Raw genomic sequence first — 18003 nt, forward strand, 5'->3', positions numbered from 1 at the left:
AACACAAACATGACACTTGTAAATTAAATAATTTTATATATACTGATTTATTCATTAATGTGTAATATGTTTTATTTATTTAAACAAATCATAAGCTCTAAAAGATTTTCAGAATTTTTACAACTCTTTTGCTTTAGACCATCTACAAATGTTAAATCTTAAAATAAAATGTTAGGGTTAACTGCATCTTTCTGGTGAAAAAAAATGCAGCAGTTGATATATAGTTTATTTATAGTTATTTTCAAAGCTTCAATGTATTGTCAACAAACCTTCATTATTGTTTATTTAATTTAACAAATAAGTTTAACTAACCAAAATTAATGCTTATAATTTCTGCACAGGAGAAACTTGGTGTTGTTTCCAAACAAAAGGAAATATATCGGTATCGGGCAAAATGAGTTGAAAAATATCGGCATATCGATATCGGCAAAAATCCAATATCGTGCATCCCTAGTTAATTTAGATCTGTTTGTAAAATAATATGCATAATATAATATTGAAATATAAATAACTGTATTTTTAATACATTGAATTATTGAACACTTACACATTTTTGATTGATTACCATTTAAGGTTTTTCTAATAGCTAGTAAACTAGTAATACTGCACATTCTCAACAATTATGCTTTAACAAAGTATTTTTCAAGGATTTCTATAGTCTTTGGCTTTAAGTGGTGTATTAGTAGTTAGTATGCTACACTCTAAGAAACGTCTGTAAAAATAGCGCACAATCTACTATGTTAATATGAAAGAATTTTCCGTATTGGTTTTTACCCTGCATTTTAAATTACGCATTGTATTTTCAGGTTACAGGGTGATAATGGATAATGTCCTGGAAGATTACTAGCATGTTTTACATTTTTCTTACAGTGTACTAACTGATCAACAATCGCAGGTACAAGCTACTAACAAAGTGTATCATAAATGAACAATTATTCAATTATTATTAAATTGAACAATTGCAAATAGCAGCTAACTTAATTCCTGTGATGTGTGTAGTGCGAGGAATCTTTGGTTTCCTCTTTTTGTGTAATTTAGATGGGAAATGTGTGCCTTTTTATCATCTGAGTCACTTATCAAAAGTTGCTAAAAGATGCCAAATAAATCGTCATATCATACACATAGGCTACAGAAACTTAAAAGGTCCTCGTGGCGACCCGTCAAAATAAAGGTTCGGTTTAGCTTAAAGAAATTGTCATAAATATTATTTGTTGCTTGTTGTTGTTTACTTCAAGTTTTACAAAATGTTTATGCTGGGTGCTCAGATCCCTTGTTATTCTTAATTTTGACACTAATTTTAATTTTTACACCAGACATGTATATCGGTTCAAAATATCGGTTATTGGTCTACTTAATAATCAGTATCTGCATCGCCCTGAAAAACATATTGGTCGAACCCTAATCATGTGACACTGAAGACTGGAGTAATGATGCTGAAAATACAGCTTTGATCACAGAAATACATTACAGTTTAACAGATATTCACACAGCTGTTTTAATTTGTAATAATATTTCACTGGTTTTACTATATTTTTAATCAAATAAATGCAGCCTTGGTGAGCAGAAGAGACGTCTTTAAAAAAATCTTCATTACAAAACCTCCAAATTCAACTCAAAAACAATAAATGAGATGCACACTAAAGCGCAGCTAAAAACTGAAGATGAGCATCATCCACTGACTGTCAATAAACATCAGAACAGACACTCTTCTGTTAATCAGACACGTTTAGCAACTGCTGATGATCTTAACGAGGCCAGATATCAGCTGATTGACCAGGTCAACACATCGACAACGACGCTGAGATCAAGGATCATGTAATCAACAAATTAAAGGAACAGCACACTTAAAAAAAAAAAAAACTATCCTCAGTTCATCTGAGATCAGGATGAGTTTGTTTCTTCATCAGATTTGTAGAAACGTAGAATTGCATCAGTGTCTCAGCAATGGATGCTCTGCAGTGAATGGGTGCCATCAGAATGAGAGTCCAAACAGCTGATAAAAACATCACAATAATCCACAAGTAATCCACAGCACTCCAGTCCATCAGTTAACATCTGGAGAAGACAAAAGCTTAAACAAATCCAGCATTCAGACGCTTTTATACGAGTCCATAATCCATAATAACTCTCCCTCCAGTGAAAAAGTGTTCTGGTGTGAATCAGGAGAGAAATCTGCACAGATCAAGCAGCGTTTAAACAGCTCTAAACTAATATGTGGCTGGATTTTGATGTGAGAGACAACAGCAGATGCACTTTTTCACTGGAGGAAGCGTTATTATGGATTATAGACTCAATGCATTTTAGTTAAAAACGTCTTGATGGATTTTGCATGAGGGCAAATATGCAGCCTTTTGCTGTTGCTATGGATTCAGCGTCACAGAAAGCAGCAAGAAACGTCAAGAAGCTGCCAAGCACAGTGAGCGCCAGCTGAAACTGCATCCAGAGCGCCGCCATTTTGGATCGGCGCACAGCAGAGAGCCTCACGAGACCAGCAGCTGTAAATCTGAGTATGAACACAGACGCAGCAGATCTCATGCACGGCTTTACATCAACCGATCATCATTAGTGACAGGCCCATATTCACACGATAGTCAGCCGATGTGAGATCATCAGCTTGAGCCATTTCAACATCTGACAATCTTTTCAACGGATATGATTTATATGATTCCTCAAATCATTGTGCATATATTCCGTCATTTATATATGCACCATTTACCAGCAATACATGTCACCAAATAGTAATTAGGCTTGTTAGAATGACACTCTCACATAACAAATTAATAACTTCCAACTATCCAACTTACTATATAGCAAATCCCAACTGCGTGATTTCTTATTTCATCACAAAATGTAACAGCATCACCACTTAGCTTTTTATACAAAGTTGCATATATAATTATATCAAAGTTTATCTGCATTCATACATTAACTCTCGTAAACTGATACTATATAGTAAATCTCAACTGCTTTATATTGTTATAAATGTACTGATATCATCGTCTGGCTCTAAGAACAAATATCTGACAATAAGCGCAGCATTAAAATCAACGTAAGTTTTTTTTCAGTCCTTAATGACAGACATTTGTTCATTCCGTTCAATTCCTCAAGACTTTTTACATGTGCATCTCCAGTAAACGTGTCTCAACTTAAGGATGTTCAGATATTTGCACTGGAAAACAAAACAGAAATATCTGATTTTTTTTGCAGTGCATGCAACATTTAATGCCACGATTTACGAATTTGACTTTCTGCTCTGATTTAAGACTTTTAAAGGCAAATTAAGATGTTTTGAAAACCCGCAAAAGCTCTGTAACTGTATTACATTAGTGATTATCGGTATCAGCACATCATTCCGTCTCATTTTAAAATCTACTGACGGTTTGAATAGATAGAGCGCAATATTTTGAGTAAATATTAATAGGTACAATCACGATATCGATCATCAGTTTTGTGTGCATCTCATTATATCGGTTGGGTTGGGTATCAAAAACCGATTCCATTCTAGAACCGATTTTGCTTAACGATTCCTGCGTAGGGGTGTGTGATATATATCGTCTGCGATAATATCGTAATTGTTGTTTTAACCATGTGCGATTTGACGTTATCGAGTATTTTGCAAAAACCATTCAAAACAACCCTACAGAGCGCACGCTTACATTACGTGAAGTCTAGACTAGTGCGTGTGCGCATTTAGTGTGTTTTCTTTCACTGCATGATTCAGGCTATTAAAATGCATTTAGAATGATCACAAATTTAAGACATGGCAGAAAATTTATATATTTATACCACTTCATATAGTTATTCAATTTCACACGAAGAGTGCCGTTTTTCTCCCAAAAATACCATGTTTACAAATGTGACATTGAATTCAATAAACAATAAGTTAATTAAATATCGAGATATAATTTTTTGTCAATATCGCACACCCCTATTCCTGCGTTCACATTTTAATGTGATTTAAAACATTAAACTAATATTTATCGACCAGTGTGCAGAAAACTACATCAGTATATCATCACAAACCCAGCCTTTTTTGTCTTAAGTGAAGGTAAACAGATGAGAAAGAAACGCTTGTGTACAGTATTTTAGATCTGTGTGTGTTCGGTGTTAAAGAGACAGCAGCCTAATAAACACGCTGCCTGTCATTAATGTTAATCAGAGAACAAAAGCAACATGACTGAATCTCTTTAATAACTTTAATGTTTGATTAGTAATATGCATTGCTAAGAACTTCATTTGAACAACTTTAAAGATGATTTTCTCAATATTTAGATTTTTTTGCACCCTCAGATTCCAGATTTTCAAAAAATGGACCCTTCTGACTGGTTTTGTGTTCCAGGGTCACATATATCGATCACTCGATCTTCTGATATCGGTATCAGCTCTAGGCTTGATCTAATTTAAACCAGTCTGTCATGTTTTCCCTGCACTCGCAACACCAAGGTCGTGGGTTCGAATCCCGGAGAATGCATGAACCGATATAACGGAAGTCGTGTATGTTGATTGATTGATTGATTGATTGATTGATTGACAGCTGTCTCACCTTGTTGAGTGACGGCACCAGCAGTCCTCTCCATTTGGGCGCGTTCTCCTCACTGTAGAAATCATACTGGAAGGGCGCAGCCTGCATGATGTGTGTGTGTGTGTGTGTGTGTGTGTGTGTCTCACATCCACCTGATCCGAGGAGGAGGAAGAGCACACCTGCCTAATGTGACCATCGCATCCTCCAGACAGCAGCGGAGCTCCAGCGTGTGTTATCGATCAGCTATCGATCCCTGAGGCGATCAGTGCGCGCGCATCTCCTCAGATATCGATCAGGTATCGATCGGCGCGATCAGGCTCGGCTCGCTGGGACTCCAGTCACGGAACGGATCGGTTTGTCGGGTTCCGCCGTGTTTCGATCAGATCTCGGTGTTTTATTGATCCGCGTTCGTTCGGGCGGTTCATGAACATGCGCAATAAAACGCCTCAGAAAACTCCCCGCTTTCGCCGCGTCCCGCGTCACCGAGCCTCGCGCCGCTCCTCGAGATCCACCACGAGCGCTCGAGCATCGGATGAAGCGCGAAAGTCCAAACCGAGAGGAAACCCGAGGGTGTAAACGCAAGAGCTCTCCGCGGTTTGGAAGAGACGAAGCAAAAACACTGTGCGTGTGATGACGCGATGACGCAATGACGCACGGGCGGCGCAGGCAAACTAACAGATCGCCGATCACTCCGTGAGCGTAAGAAGTATAAAACAATAGATATAACAATATATATCACATTTACAGAGTATGATAATGTGAGATATGAAATATACATTAGAAAGAACACGCTTAGAGTTTGACACCTGTGCATTTTATTTTACAAATTACAATAGTTTAGATACATCCCGTGATTTTGATTTCAAATACGACACTGAATTTAGTTTTTTAATTCGCTTTCTCTCTGCCGTGAAACTGCTTCGAGTGTGATGACGTAATGACGTCAGACGAAACTACCGGAGCGCAGGGACGCCGATCGCAGAACAATACCGCAACACATTTAATCTAATATAGTACGTAGAAGGTTGTTTTCTACTCCTATAGTACTGTACTGTTATATGTATTATTTATGTGCTTATTGTAACCTAACTCTTAAATTAATTGTAATCAATTTTTATTTATTTTAATCTATTCGTTTTATTTTTAATACAAATTGATTTTCTAATATAATTACTTTTATTTAATAAAATATTATTTAAATTTTTATTGTATCAGTTTTATCTTTAATTTAATTTATTTTAATATTTGTATTATTTATTTAATTATTACAATTGATTTATTTTAACACAAATTGGCATTTTTATTTATTTCTACAAACCCCCAGCATTCACCTGTGACCCCAGATTGTCACTTCCTCACAAGGTTTCTTCATTAGCGGAAGTAAGTGCTCACTATTCTTTAGTAATAATATCTTTAGTAAAAAGCCTATACAAAACAAAAAAAAAAACTTTTTAGGTCGAGTTTGGTTAGTCTAAAAAATAATGCATTTTATAAACACGGAACGACCATTTGGCTTCGAAATAAATATTCCTAGCATTACGAATAATATTAATGTTATTATGATTATAAACAAGCGTCATTTGATCGAAACCCTCAGCGTGATCACGTGATGGCACTCACGTCAGCGGCGTGCGCCAGTGACGTAAAACGTGCCGACGTCATCACCCGCGCGTCTGGCGGGAATCCGACGCGGCTCGCGGACTGTCAGCAACCCCAGAAGAGTTTGATTCGCGTTTATTTGCTCATAAAGTGATTTCTTCTGATTTCTCTTCGCGTCAGCGTCAGGTGAGGGCGTCTAGCAAACGACAGTTTTGCGTTTGTGTGCGGAAACAGCGACTGAATGGAGATACAAGATGAATTCTGACTATAATGACGACGATGAAGTCCAGATAAATAATCACAATAAATATCACAATTACTAATAAATAAGAGTGTTTTTTTTATCTGAAGCGTGTGTTTGTGTTGTTGACAGGAGGAGAAATGCAGGCGTTTTTGAAAGGGTCTTCGTCACAGAGTGTTAAAACTCAGAAAGCATCCTCATCCTCCTCTTCATCAGCTGGAGAGAAGAAGCAGAAGGCAGTGCCCTGGGTGGAGAAATAGTGAGGCCTCATCATATCTGCACATACACACTCAGTCAAAGCTTTAGAACACAGCTATTTAAATAGTAAAAAACAATTCTAATTTTTGCTGTACTTTGGATCAAATAAATGCAGGCTTGGTGAGCAGAAGAGACTTCTTTAAAGAGCATCAGAAACATCTGACTGGTCGTGTGTGTAGCCTGTGCTTTGGCTCCGGTGTGTGCTTCATGCTGTATTTCTGGTTTGATGGGTGTGTTTCTCTGCTGTCTCCAGCAGGCCGAAGTGTGTGGATGAAGTGGCCTTCCAGGAGGAGGTGGTGGCAGTACTGAAGAAGTCTCTAGAGGGCGCTGATGTGGGTGACGCTCGGTGATCACATGACATTTCACAACCAATCAGCAGCCTGATCCCAAAAGAGGGATCTTTTTTCCTTTTTTGTCTCATGCAGCGCACTGCCTGCGTCTGAGTAACAAACTAAAAAAAACAACAAACTAAAACATGCATGTGATATTAACAGACGACACTATGCTCATATTTATAATTCCAAACGATCAGTAAGCGACAGGTGCTAGGAAACGCTGTTTTGTACTCATTTATTGACGAGTCGGCTGCGGTGCTTCTCTGCCGCTCACTGCACAGAACAGACGCCGAGAGAGGCGACGCTTCTCCGGGAAGTCAGACCTCGTGTTCGCGGGACAGCACTGGAGAAATCTTCCAACTGAACCATAGCTAAGCTTTATCCAGAAAAGTCGCTAGGTTTGTCAGTATGAATATTCTATGGAAAAAAGCCGCTAAAAGGGTCTGAAAGTTGCTAAATCTAGTGCTAAAGTCGCGCTCGTGTGTGTGAGACGCGGGAGCTGATGGCAGCGGGCGGTGGATATTTGTGGCGGTCAATGTGGATATTGTGGATGAGTTCTTCTGTGTCATCACGTTCTATTAGTTCTACAGCTTCAGTTTCGGAACTTTCACGCTTAGTAACACATACAGCTGTTCCCTCACCACAGTGCAACAGTGAAAAGAGACCCCTTTCAAACAGTGTCGCGTTCCGAACGTTGTTTAAGCGACATACACCGGTATAGCGGCATTTTAAAAATTCATATCATAACAAAAATAAACACCGGTATTCGCTATGAACCAGTATACCACCCAGCACTAAGTTAAAGTACTAAAATTACTAAAACTCAATATAAATACAAATATTTTATTGCAATCAGTTGCCAAGGCAAAATTTCTAATTTTGATGTTTAAGTACTAAATTTACTAAAACTGAAATAAAAATTATTAAAACCCAAATGGATATCAAAACCATACACACACAACAAAACAACTAAAACTTTAACTAATTTTAAAATGAAAATGTAAAATATAAAAATAAAAAGTGCTGAAAAATTACCAGAAATTTAAATTTATTTCAATTATGTGCCAAGTATTATTAATAAAACTTGAATTGTTCCCTATTTTATTTAGTTGCCGAGGCAAAATGTAAACTTTTCATTCAAGCTGAAGTACTAAAACTGAATTAAGCACAAAAAAACAACAACAAAATGCCTAAAATTAAGTAATATGAAAACTGAAAATATCAAAATGAAAAGTAATTCTAAATATTAATTGATTTGACATCACTGACACCAACTGAGACCAAAAATTGATCTGAATAATGTCTGCTTTCTTCTGTAGTTCAACTAATTTCATAAATGATCAACTCTACACAGTTATTGAACTGATCTGAATGATGACTAGTCTCTTGATTCTCTTATTTTCCCGTTCATCTCTGTAAAGCTGCATTGAAACGGTCTGTGCTGAATGAGTACAGTGGTGAAATCCTTCCGGAGATTTCAAACAGACTTTTAATATCTTTTAAAACTAGATTTGATCGTCTTATTTAGCAGATGTCGCTTAGGCCATACAAGACTGACTAAAGGTGAAGACTCTACTCAATGCGTGTTCTGCAAGATTCCCCTTTCTGTCAAACATATTTTTATGTATGTAGAAAACGAAGTGAACTCACTTAAAGATTTATTTAGTATAATTTTGCCAGGAAAAGTTTTAGAATTTGTATCATACGTTAATGTAAAAAATCTTGTGTGATATAACTTGTTTGCTGGTTTTTATTGTATTTGTTATAACCTAAGATGCTGGCATGGCATTGAATAAATATATACTGTACAGTGATGTTAAAGTGTCGTTGCAGCTGCCCAACCTGCTGTTTTATGGCCCTCCTGGAACCGGAAAGACGTCCACCATCCTAGCGGCCGCCAGAGAGCTTTATGGGTAAGATCTCCAGCTGTGTTCCTGATGATAACAACGTTTTGTTGTGCGATACATCGCCCCAGAAGTAACTGCGATAAGCGATTTTATTGTCATTTTATGCCACTGAATATATAATCATAATATAACAGCATAATAATGCAAGAAGGCCTACACACTTCCAAATGACAACAAACTTTTAATTCTTAAGAATATTTAGATCATGGAAATTATCAAAATTATTAGATACCTTACAAAAAAACTTATATAAATAAATAGTAGTGCTGTCAAACGATTAATCGCATACAGAATTATGCGATACAAAAAAAGTTTTTGTTCGCATAATATGTCTGTTCTGTGTATGTTTGTTTATATAAATACACACACATACAGTATATATTTTGAAAATATTTGCATGTCTATTTTTATATTCATGTAATTTATATTATAAATAAATATATTTAATATATAAACAACATTTTTCTGAAATGTATACATGCATGTGTGTGTATTTATATAAATATACACAGAACACACACACACATTATGCAAACAAAAACTTTTATTTTGGATGTGATTAATCATTTGACTGCACTAAAAACATTTTCTAACAAAAAGTTCAAAGTGACAAGTAGAAAAAAGAAAAATGCACAAAGAACTTACAGATTTTTCCCTGACCTTCATCTCTCTGTAAATGAAGGCTGCACACTATTGCTGAAAAACACAAGCACTACTCCGCAGTCAGATCCCTAAACAAGGCCATATCTGCAGATGAAGCTGTTTGTAGAAGCGTTTTTAAATTTGAACGAGAAGCTGCAAAAGACACAGGCGCGAGTGGAATGCAGAAAACATGGTGACATTAATTTTTATGTAAATATAATGGCCGATATATTGCGTCAACAAAAATTATTGAGGTCATGTACATATATTGTGCGATAAGTCGATATATTGATTATTGCGACAGGCCTGCTGATGCTGATTCAGAAACGTGTGTGTGTTGAACTGCTCATGTGAGTGTGTGTGTGTGTTGACCTGCTAGTGTGTGTGTGTGTGTGTGTGAGTGTGTGTTGACCTGCTCATGTGAGTGTGTGTTGACGCGCTCGTGTGTGTCTCTGTGTGTGTTGACATGATCGTGTGTGTGTGTGTGTTGACCTGCTCGTGTGTGTGTGTGTGTGTGTGTTGTGTGTGTGTGTGTGTGTGTGTGTGTGTGTGTGTGTGTGTGTGTGTGTGTGTTGACCTGCTCATGTGAGTGTGTGTTGACACGCTCGTGTGTGTGTCTCTGTGTGTTGACATGATCGTGTGTGTGTGTGTGTGTGTGTGTTCAGACCGGAGCTGTACCGTCAGAGAGTCCTGGAGCTGAACGCGTCTGATGAACGAGGGATACAGGTGGTCCGAGAGAAGGTGAAGAGATTCGCCCAGCTGACTGCAGCCGGAACACGCCTCGAGTGAGTCACGCTTTGGGATGCATCGTAGGGATGGGCGATAGGGTCGGGTATCGTTTGAATTTTATCCATTCCTAGTTTCGATTCCAATAAGATAAAAATAAGTCAAACATTTATTCTGTGTTTTTACGAAGTGTTCTGTTGCAGCTGAATAACACGAGCACAAATCAGCAGCCTACAGAACACTCAGGCCTACAAGAGGAACTTTTGCCTATGCTTTTAACAAAAATACCACCGCAAAAACAACTAGACTTATACAAATTTAAAATATAAAAGTGTTAAAGACAAGCAAACAGTCAGTAATATAATAGGAACAAACAAAGAAGCAATCAGGATTAATCGTATCCAAAATAAAAGTTTTTGTGTACATAATATATGTGTGCGTGTAATGTGTATATATAAATACACACACATGCATGTATATATTTAAAAAAAATGTTGTTTATATATTAAATATAAATTTATATCATATTTTATATTATATATAAATATAAGTATAAACAGTCAGTAATATAATAGGAACAAACAAATCAGTTAGCAAAAGCATAAATAAATACAACCGTTAGAATGATAGTATTATATACAGTGATAAAGGGCTATGTCGATTAGCATTGCATTATTAAAGCAATAAGCCCCGTGAAGCCGTGGTTTACAGTGACTTTATAACAGTTAAGGGGCGTTGTTAGCTTAGCTGTTATAAATTCACTGTAAACCACGGCTTCACGGGGCTTATTGCTTTTATAAAACGGTTATTCCATATACGTAGTTAGGTTTCACAAAATAAAACAGAGCAAATAAAGTGTAATGATATTAATAAAAACAGTATTCTTCCATCAAACAATGTAGCTCCTCAGAAACAGTTGTGGTTGCTACAAAGTGGTTGCCGAGCAACACACAAACATAAACAAAGGTGTGTGTTACTTTGTAGAGTCATTTACAACAGCTTCGAACGCGGCTCAGCCAATCAGAATCAAGCACCGGAACTATCCGCTTTATAAAAATATATTTTCTTTATAAAATATACCTAAGATTGCTTGAAGCAATCAGGATTAATCGTATCCAAAATAAAAGTTTTTGTGTACATAATATATGTGTGCGTGTAATGTGTATATATAAATACACACAACACACACATTATATTTAAAAAAAATGTTGTTTATATATTAAATATAAATTTATATCATATTTTATATTATATATAAATATAAGTATATATACATGTAAATATTTTCAAAATATATGCTGTAATTGTTTGTATTTATACATAATAAATATACACAGTACACACACATATTATTATATTATTATTATTTTGGATGCGATTAGTCGTTTGACAGCACTATATTAAATATATACATGTAAATATTTTCAAAATATGTACTTTGTGTGTCTTTATATATACATAATATATACAGTACATTATATAAACAAAAACTTTTATTTGGATGTGATTTAATCGTTCCCCAGCATTAATAAAATTGTGCACTCATGATTTTTCTACAGTAACTTTTACTGCTGAATTATCCTCTAACCTAATTCATAATAGTATTTTTGTCATAGATTATGATCATGTATTATTATTTTTTTCATTTGTTGTTTTTCTTCACAATGAAGTTGTCTGTGTTTAGTAGATTGTGTGTAACACACAGAGTGATGATCAGGTCAACACACATTGAGATTGAAATTCAACACTGACTTAAAGTAAAACTGCGCTAGGATCGGTTATGGAGCCAGCCCTAGTCTCACACTGACCGAACGCAGTGGTTTCTGAGCGCGTGTTGCTCTCTGACCCGCAGCGGGAAGCCCTGTCCTCCGTTTAAGATCATCATCCTGGACGAGGCGGACTCCATGACCGGCGCGGCTCAGGCGGCTCTCAGACGCACCATGGAGAAAGAGTCTCGAACCACGCGCTTCTGCCTCATCTGCAACTACGTCAGCCGGTCAGTGTGAGCCACCACGCAATCCCATGAGCCTCTGCTGCTGCACAGACTAACTGCTGCTGTCTCTACAGGATCATTGAGCCGCTGACCTCCAGATGCTCCAAGTTCCGCTTCAAACCGCTGGCCAATGACATTCATAAAAACACTGTAAATGTAATCCATATGAATCAAGTGGTTTAATCCAAGTCTTCAATCACTTTATATGATTATTTAATTTAGGCTTTTATTCACATATAAAACACTGATCTATGCACAAGCATAGAGCATATCAAATATGGTAAATGGAAGCTCAAACATACACCTTATAAGAACCAATGAGGTTTGTTTTCATGTGTCAAACAAGTATGGTTGAGCTTCCTTCAGAAGACCACTCATTTTTTTTTTTTTTTTTTTTTTTTTTTTTTCTTTCATTTTATTTAATCTTTAACATTTTTAATTACAATTTTTGTCATTTTTGTTCTTTTATTTGTATTTTTTTTATTTTACTTTCATTTATTCATTGTGTTCAGTGTTGTTTATTAGGGATGTAACGATGTTATCAATATCATGATAGCAAAACTGTCTCGATATTATCGCGGTCACATGACGATATGAAACGATAGGTCTGTGTAATTTATAAAATATATTTAAACTTCTTATTCTAACAAAAGGTGTTTAAAGTTGTGTTTTGGGTCATTATGCTTTTGTCAAACGAACGAATTTTATTTATTTTTTATTTTACTTTTTTCCATTTTTATAATTTCTTTTATTTGTATTTTTTAAAATACATTTTTCATTTATTTTATTCATTTTTTATTTAATCTTTTACATTTTTTTTTAATTAGTGTTTTTTCTTTCTTTTTAAACTTTTATTTGCATTATTTTAAAAATATTTTTAATTTATTTTATTCATCTATTGTTTAATTTTATGTAATTTCTTTAATTATTTTTAATTTTTGTTGGTAATGGAAAAATCCCAATTACTGTTCACACTTTTCACAGAAATATATCTTCATTTAAAAGTTTTTTTTATTACTTTATTTATTTTTAATTTAATTTTACTTATTTTTTTATTTACGTTTTAAAAATTATTAATTAAAATAATTGTAATGAATTAATTTATTTATTTTCTTATTTTATGTTTTCACTTTAATTTTATTTAATATTTCTTTATTTTTGTTGATAATGGGAAAAATCCCAATTACTGCTCACATTTTTCATACAAATATATACATTCGTTTAAAATTTAATTAAAAAAAAAAGTACTAATTTTTAATGTACTTTTTATTTTTTTCATTATTTAAATGAATGTATTATTTTTTGTTTATTTTACAAATCTGTTTAATGTTGTGTTGTTTTTATTCATTTATTTTTGTTGTGATATTGGGGAAAAATTCCAATTACTGTTCACACTTTGTCTTTATAATGTTTGACTGATAAAATACTGCTGCAAAAAACAGGTAAGTAGTGTAAACTGAGTAAATGTTTTGGCAAACGTGTGTGTGTCAGGGCATCGAGGCTCTGGTGAGCGTGTCGGAGGGAGATCTCAGGAAAGCCATAACTTATCTCCAGAGCGCCGCCAGACTCCACACCGAGCAAGAAATCACTGAGCAGATCATCATCGAGATCGCTGGGGTGAGAGAACCTTCCTGATGGAGATCGAGCGTCTCTCAATACAGCATCTCAACACTCAGACTCTGTCTTTTCCAGGTGGTTCCACCCAAAGTGATCGAGACGCTCCTCCAGATCTCTTACAGAGGCACGTTTGAGAAGCTGGAGCTCGCTGTGAAGGTCAGTCATCTGCGAGGGGTTTCTCTGCAGCTCTGCAGCTCTGATCCATAATCCCGCTCTTGATTTGTGCAGGACATGATCGATGAGGGATACGCTGCCACCAACGTCCTCAACCAGTTACACGACGTCATCATCGACGAGAAGCTGAGCGATAAACAGAAATCCATCATCACACAGAAGATGGCTGTAAGTCTGCAGAGACGGGTGTGAAGTTTTGTGTGTTTGTTAGCGATGTAACGATATTATCAATATCACGGTCTCGATATTATCGCGGTCACATGACAATATGAAACGATAGGTCTGTGTAGTTTTTAAAATATATTTAAACTTCTTATTCTAACATTAAAGGTGTTTAAAGTTGTGTTTTGGGTCATTATGCTTTGGCACAGTATCTCAAACGAACTCAAACCGAAAGCACAATATGCTTCACCTCTTCATCAAGTCTGTTTCAAAGTGAAGCACACACTTGGTTCAGACGATCAGCTCGTGATCCGGTGTTTTCTGCGTCTCAGAACGACTCGTTCACACTGAATGAATGCAGTCCACTCCTTTATTTCACGTGCTGTGAGTTTAGCGCGCGTTTGGGAACGCAGCAGACACCAGTCATGCTTTATTTTCACGGCAGATGATGACAGCGTTTCACTAGATTTGTAGTGAGACGTGTTTCTGTAATCCTGTTTTCACTGAAGCTGGAGTTTTCCTTCTAAATAAAAGCTTAAAGTGCAGCATGAATCGCTGACAGCTAGCGGTTTAAACGCAGTCCAGATTCACAATATCTCTCTCAAGTGTAGAAATTAGGAAAGAAGTATGCTAGAAACATGCTAGCGACATGCTAATCATGCTAACAACATGCTAGTCACTTTTCTAAACATGCTAGCGACATGCTAGTCACTTGCTATTCATGCTAGCAACATGCTTGTCACTTGCTAAACATGCTAGCGACATGCTAGTCACTTGCTATTCATGCTAGCAACATGCTTGTCACTTGCTAAACATGCTAGCGACATGCTAGTCACTTGCTATTCATGCTAGCAACATGCTTGTCACTTGCTAAACATGCTAGCGACATGCTAGTCACTTGCTATTCATGCTAGCAACATGCTTGTCACTTGCTAAACATGCTAGCGACATGCTAGTCACTTGCTATTCATGCTAGCAACATGCTTGTCACTTGCTAAACATGCTAGCGACATGCTAGTCACTTGCTATTCATGCTAGCAACCTGCTTGTCACTTGCTAATCATGCTAGCGACATGCTAGTCACTTGCTATTCATGCTAGCGACATGCTAGTAACCTGCTAATCATGCTAGAAACATGCTAGTAACTTGCTGCTAGCAACATGCTTGTCACTTGCTAATCATGCTAGCAACATGCTAGAAACATGCTAGTGACTTGCTAATCTTGTTAGCAACATGCTAGAAACATGCTAGCGACATGCTAGTAACTTGGAATTCATGCTAGCGACATGCTAGTCTCACTTGCTATTCATGCTAGCAACATGCTTGTCACTTGCTAAACATGCTAGCGACATGTTAGTCACTTGCTATTCATGCTAGCAACATGCTTGTCACTTGCGAAACATGCTAGCGACATGCTTGTCACTTGCGAAACATGCTAGCGACATGCTAGTCACTTGCGCGTCATGCTAGCGACATGCTTGTCACTTTGTTAAACATGCTAGCGACATGCTAGTCACTTGCTATTCATGCTAGCAACATGCTTGTCACTTGCTAATCATGCTAGCAACATGCTAATCACTTGCTAATCATGTTAAAATGTTAGTCACTTGCTAATCGTGTTAACAACATGCTAGCAACATGCTAGTAACTTGTTAATCATGCAACATGTTAACGACATGCTAGTAACTTTGATAATCATGTTAACGACATGCTAGTCACTTGCTAGTCATGCTAGCAACATGCTAGAAACATGTTAACGACATGCTAGTAACTTTCTAATCAAACATGCTTGTCACTTGCTAAACATGCTAGCGACATGCTAGTCACTAGCTATTCATGCTAGCGACATGCTTGTCACTTGTTAAACATGCTAGCAACATGCTAGTCACTTGCTATTTATGCTAGCAACATGCTTGTTACTTGCTAATCTTGCTAGCAAAATACTAGAAACATGCTAGTGACTTGCTAATCTTGTTAGCAACATGTTAGAAACATGCTAGCGACATGCTAGTAACTTGGTATTCATGCTAGCAACATGCTAGTCACTTGCTAATCATGCTAACAAAATGTTAGTTACTTGCTAATCATGTTTGCAACATGCTAGTAACTTACTAATCATGCTAGCAAAATGTTAGAAACATGTAAACAACATGCTAGTCACTTGCTAATCATGCTAATGACATGCTAGTCACTGGCTAGTAATGTTAACAAACATGCTTGTCACTTGCTAATCATGCTAGCAACATGCTATCGGTTTAGTCGGCACAAGATGGCGGTGTGCCTTTTAATAAGTTACAAGAAAATACAACAGGGTCTGTTAACTCTGCTTATAGAAAATGAAGAGCAAAGAACTCGCATCAGGTGTGTTTTGCATTTTTTATATTTTAATATTAAATATGCAACATGGCAAATCAAAAAGATTTTTCATCTATGGTGCAAAAATTATAGCATTTTTTTACTTGGATTTCATTAACTAGCTGCGTAACAAGAACATGACCAATTTAAGTTTATAGGACAACTAAACTATCAATTTAAACAAAAATGTACCGTCAACTACAGACGTTGCATCCATCGATTCCGCCATGTTTCTCATTGACACACCCCCAACTCGGGGCTTAAAGAACATTTAGAGTTTCCCCACTCGTAATAACGACTTTGTGGTGGCGTTCATGTGCGTTCAACTCGTAAATACGATCTATCCGACATGACTTGAACGCACCATAACTTGGTCTTGCTAGCGACATGCTAGTAAATTGCTAATCATGCCAGAAATATGCTAGTAACAGGCTAATCATGCTTAAAAACATGCTAATCATGCTAGAAACGTTATCAACATCTATCTAAATTTTCTAATTTCAGGCTTTTACAACTGCTTTAAACTTTCAGTCTAGGCTTTCTCAAGCCAACCTAAAGTTTGTCTTGACTAACTTTATCTAGTTGTTGTTGTTATTATTATTATTATTATCATTATTCTATTCTAATTTGTTTGGCTTCCTAAAACAGCAGTGTGAGTGTAATTTAGACTGAGACAGTAGATCACAAATAAAAAGAGGGTCGAGTCTCCTTTAAAGTTCAGCTACAAGTCAATTCACTGACTTCTGATTTAAGTTTTCTTAGTTAAGAACATGTTGCAGCTCTTCATTCTGAACTCTCAAAAAATGTACAAAAATTAAATTTTTTCCCAATTCTTCATTAGACTTTTTTTTTTCTTTTTAAATATAGCAATAATATCGTATCGTGAGGTTTTGACACAGTATTTGTGTATTTCAGGAGGTGGATAAGTGTCTGGCAGACGGCGCAGACGAGTATCTGCAGTTACTGAGTCTCTGCTCTGTCATCATGCAGCAGGCCACACACAGCACCTGAGCCGACCAATCAGCTGCTCCGTCACACCTGAGCCGACCAATCAGCACTGGCGCTGATTCCACACACAGCTGCCTGGACTGTTGTTTTCAACTTTTTGTACGTGTAAAGTTTGCAATTAAAAACACTTCTTTCTAATATGTGTTGTACTGTGTTTTTAATCACTTAAAGAGACAGTTCACTCAAAAATTAGAATTCTGTTTGCTGCTCCCCATTGACTTCCATAGTGTGGAAAAAATACTACACAAGTCAATGGCTACCAGCAGCTGTTTGGTTTCCCACATTCTTCAAAATATCTTCTTTTGTGTTCAGCTGAAAAAAGAAACGCATACAGGTTCAGAAGCACATCAGAGTGAGCAAGGGTACAATTACATAAAAACAGAAAAGTTTTGTACACCTGACGTTTTCGAAATGAGCCCCGGTCACACAGATCCACAAAAATGACTAGAAATGCTGTATTATTA

The 18003-nt window shown here is 36.4% G+C and overlaps 2 protein-coding genes across 2 annotated transcripts in view; one reads left to right on the forward strand and one right to left on the reverse strand.

Annotated features, from left to right (window-relative positions):
• sos1 (son of sevenless homolog 1 (Drosophila)) overlaps window positions 1-4818 on the reverse strand; it is a 77550-nt gene extending 72732 nt beyond the window's left edge. Inside the window, 1 exon segment of the mRNA XM_016492263.1 lies at window positions 4544-4818. Within this exon segment, the coding sequence (XP_016347749.1) occupies window positions 4544-4630 (87 nt within the window). The 5' untranslated portion in view covers window positions 4631-4818.
• Window positions 4819-6157: 1339 nt separating this feature from the next.
• Window positions 6158-17677, forward strand: rfc4 (replication factor C (activator 1) 4). Its single transcript, XM_016492264.1, has 11 exons — window positions 6158-6307; window positions 6495-6621; window positions 6874-6952; window positions 8789-8868; window positions 10170-10289; window positions 12083-12226; window positions 12298-12397; window positions 13715-13840; window positions 13916-13996; window positions 14069-14182; window positions 17447-17677. Exons 2-11 carry the CDS (start codon window positions 6503-6505, stop codon window positions 17540-17542), a joined length of 1059 nt encoding a protein of 352 aa, XP_016347750.1. The 5' UTR covers window positions 6158-6307; window positions 6495-6502; the 3' UTR covers window positions 17543-17677.
• The last annotated feature ends 326 nt before the right edge of the window (window positions 17678-18003 follow it).

Source organism: Sinocyclocheilus anshuiensis, unplaced genomic scaffold (assembly GCF_001515605.1).
Source record: "Sinocyclocheilus anshuiensis isolate Anshui unplaced genomic scaffold, SAMN03320099.WGS_v1.1 scaffold1200, whole genome shotgun sequence".
Lineage (NCBI taxonomy): Eukaryota > Metazoa > Chordata > Actinopteri > Cypriniformes > Cyprinidae > Sinocyclocheilus > Sinocyclocheilus anshuiensis.